Raw genomic sequence first — 3,169 nt, 5'->3', positions numbered from 1 at the left:
TTGTGGGCATTGCTTTTTCTATCCGCAGGAACTCAAACCACACCAACTCCTGGGGGTCAAATATGCCCTCACCATGTCTGCAAATCATTGATTTTGATACTGAAATTTGGCTGGATTACTTGGAACTAGTATATCAGTGAGCTGGCTAAATTTAAACTGCCTCCAACCTCCCCTGGAGCCATGGTGGTGGTCATGGGCAGTGCTTTCCAGATTCTCACTGTTTGGCGGCAACTCAAACCACATCAAAATTCCATACATTAACCACACCCTTACTACAGCTGCAAATCATCGAATTCCCAATTGAAATTTGGTCAGATTATGTGAAACCAGCTAACCAGTAACCTGCCAAAATTTGAAATGCATACGACTCTATCTGGCGCGACGATTGTACCCCAGACGGTTTCGTTGGTCCCTACCCCCATACCCCGGCCGCTAAACCGCTCTGGGCTAAACCCTAGCTTGGTGTCAAGTACAGTCGCCGCCCCCTGTGGGATAGAATGAGATAGTAATATAGGCAGTGGCTTATCGAATGCTTGAGGTATTAGGATGGCACTACTATCATGCTGAATATCATGCCATTGAGACCTTTATATATATATATATATACTGTATTAAAATAAATACTTCCCTCTATCCCTAGGGCCTAATCATAATCCATCTCCACCATGATACACTGCTGCTTTGGCTGCCCTACCCTAAGGTCATCCTGCGCCGGCCGTTTACGGGGCCCTAGGTAGGTCTCAAACCCCAGGAACCCATGCCATTCGCGACTAATGGCCCGGTATTGGCGCCGTCGTGCCTCTACATGGCCTGGTGCCTCCTGTAGCCCCCGCGCATATACAGTGCCTGCAATCCAGGACCCATGGCTAGCCTGCTCATTAAAGGCTGCATCATCTGCCCCATAGTCCCGCTTAAACCCCCCACATTTCAGGTGTACGCGGGAGATGGCAATAGCTGCGTGCCGGTAGGACAGGATATTCATCTTGGTCTGTAGATGGGTCCGTGCCTCGCGCTGGAGGACCTTGCGCAGCTGGCTGCTATCCCAGCTCCCCTCCCCCACCGGCCATAGGAAGGCAGAGGCCGGGCCCTTCTGCCCATAGACCAGCTTCTGCAGGGCCTGGCAGAAGGGCAGGATAAGCCATAGGTAGTAGACTACTAGCTCGCTAACGGCCTTTGGCAGATACCGGTGGATGATCTTGGTGGTGTTATTAATAGAATACCCCTTATGGTAGGTGGTGACGGTGCTCACGAGCCCGTGCTCAATAAATATATTGCGGTGGCGGCCATGGAGGGTATTGCTATGGCGCAGGCTGAGTAGCTCTGTGGCCCGGGCTGGCTGCCCCCCAGTCATATGGACTAGCAGAAGCAGGCGCTCTAGGAATACTTTTACCTGCTGTAGGTACTGGTCTACTGCCCCTGCCTGCCAGAGCACCTGGTCCTGCTGGCCAATCTGGTGTAGCTGCAGGAACTCCTCCCGGAGCCAGTCAGTCCCTAGCACACGATCAAGCAGCCACCGTTCCCCTGTGGTAGGCAGGGCAGCCCGGGTCCGCTGGTCCTGCAGGAAGTTCCAGCCCCGCTGGTTCTTCGTGGGGTCATCCTGCAGCTTATGTAGGGCTAGCTGGGGCACTATCTCCTCCCTTATCTCCTCCTCATGGAGGAGGAAGAGCCGTGCCAGGTCTGCCTGGGCTAGTTGCACCTGGCCGGCAATGAACTGGCGTAGCCCCCGCATGCTGAGCCGCAGGTCTTTATAGCTGAGGGTCTGCTCATCATCACTCCAGTAGATATAGCCTAGGCTGGTGGTGCTATTCTGGATCTTCTTCCCGTAGGTGCGCAGCCGTGTGATCCAGCCAAAGGGGGCACGTACCCCATACAGCAGGAAGCGCTCGCGCATCTCATCCAGGGCATCTGCAGGGTGGCTGACCGCACCGGCCCTAGTTAGGTGGACTGCCTGCAGGGCCACCAGCATCTGGGCCATCTTGACCAGTCCGGAGAGGTAACTGGTATAGCTGTAGGGCTCCCGGAAGGTCTGGCGTGCGGGGTCCACCCCTAGCACTGCAAGGAAGGCCACCAGGGTGCTTTCAAAGAGATCCCCCTTCAGGGTATGGTCCAGGAGGGCAATAGAGAGGGTGAGACAGGCCTGGTCCAGCTGGTTCTGTGCCTTTTCCTCTGGGGGGGATAGTGATGGGGGCGCTGGTAGTGCTGGGGGCCCTAGGGGTTCGGCTGGTCCCCGGGGCGCTGGGGGTGCTGGGGGTGCTGGGGGTGCTAGCAGTGGTGCCCCTGATGCCCCGGATTCCTGCGGGATTTGTGATGCCTCTAATGCTAGTTGGGTCTCTGGCCCCTTGGCGCGCAGGGCTAGGAACTGCTGGCCATACTCCTCCATCTGGTCCAGCGCGGCCAGCTGGGTGGTGTTCAGCTGGTGGCGCAGCTGGATGGGCTGGTCGGGTCTGGTGCTGCGGTAGGCGAAGCAGACCAGCCGCTGCCAGACCTGGCAGTACTGGCGATAGGTCTTCGGCCGGAGGTGGATCTGGATGGGCCGGTTCCAGACCCCGGGCTCGCGAAAGAAGGTATTGATCTGGACCTGGTCAAATTCATTGATCTGGCCGCTCCGGATGGTCTGGTAGGCCTGCCAGATCAGCCGCTCGACACTAGCACTGAATAGGGCAAGCAGGGGCTCCTGCACTGGGTCCGCTGGGCATCCGAGCAGGGCCACTGCAGTTAGATCCTGCCCGCGTAGGTACTCTGGCCAGCGGGTCAGCTCCAGCCAGGGAGAGACCTCAGTTGGGTGGCCTTCTAGGCTAGGGACCTGGCCATTTACTAGCGTAGCTGCCGCCTCCGCCTCCCGCAGGGCCTGGTCTATATGAGCGCGGATGCGCTCAGCAGGGGTCTGGGGGGCGGCTAGCAGGGCCTGCTGGCTTGGCTGGGCAGCGCAGGTCACCTCAAAGAAATGGCTCCCTGGCCCAGCACGGTAGAACCGCTGGCAGCTAACCACACGATCTGCCAGGCGGGCCTGGGCCCGGGCCTGGGCCCGAGCTGCTGAAAGTTTACCCTGGCCCCAGTATCCATCCTGGTCCTTATGTTTCCGGGCACGGTGGTCCTGAAGCCCGGCCAGGGCCCGGCAGATGTAGGGGCAGTGGGGGCACCCGCGCCCCTGGTACACTGGCAGGCCTGG

At 58.3% G+C, this 3,169-nt stretch overlaps 1 protein-coding gene across 1 annotated transcript, besides 2 other annotated features; it reads right to left on the bottom strand.

Moving 5' to 3' along the window:
* Window positions 1-643: 643 nt before the first annotated feature.
* On the bottom strand, window positions 644-3,169 carry NFIA_043270 (uncharacterized protein; the record flags this gene model as incomplete). Its single annotated transcript, XM_001267670.1, has 1 exon — window positions 644-3,169. A coding segment is annotated over one exon (2,526 nt), but the record flags the coding sequence as incomplete, so codon positions are not given.
* Window positions 2,231-2,264: a microsatellite.
* Window positions 3,004-3,028: a microsatellite.

The sequence above is a fragment of the Aspergillus fischeri genome, genomic scaffold (genome assembly GCF_000149645.3).
Source record: "Aspergillus fischeri NRRL 181 1099437635672 genomic scaffold, whole genome shotgun sequence".
Taxonomy (NCBI): Eukaryota; Fungi; Ascomycota; class Eurotiomycetes; order Eurotiales; family Aspergillaceae; genus Aspergillus; species Aspergillus fischeri.
This window is presented reverse-complemented; position numbering and strand designations above follow the sequence as displayed.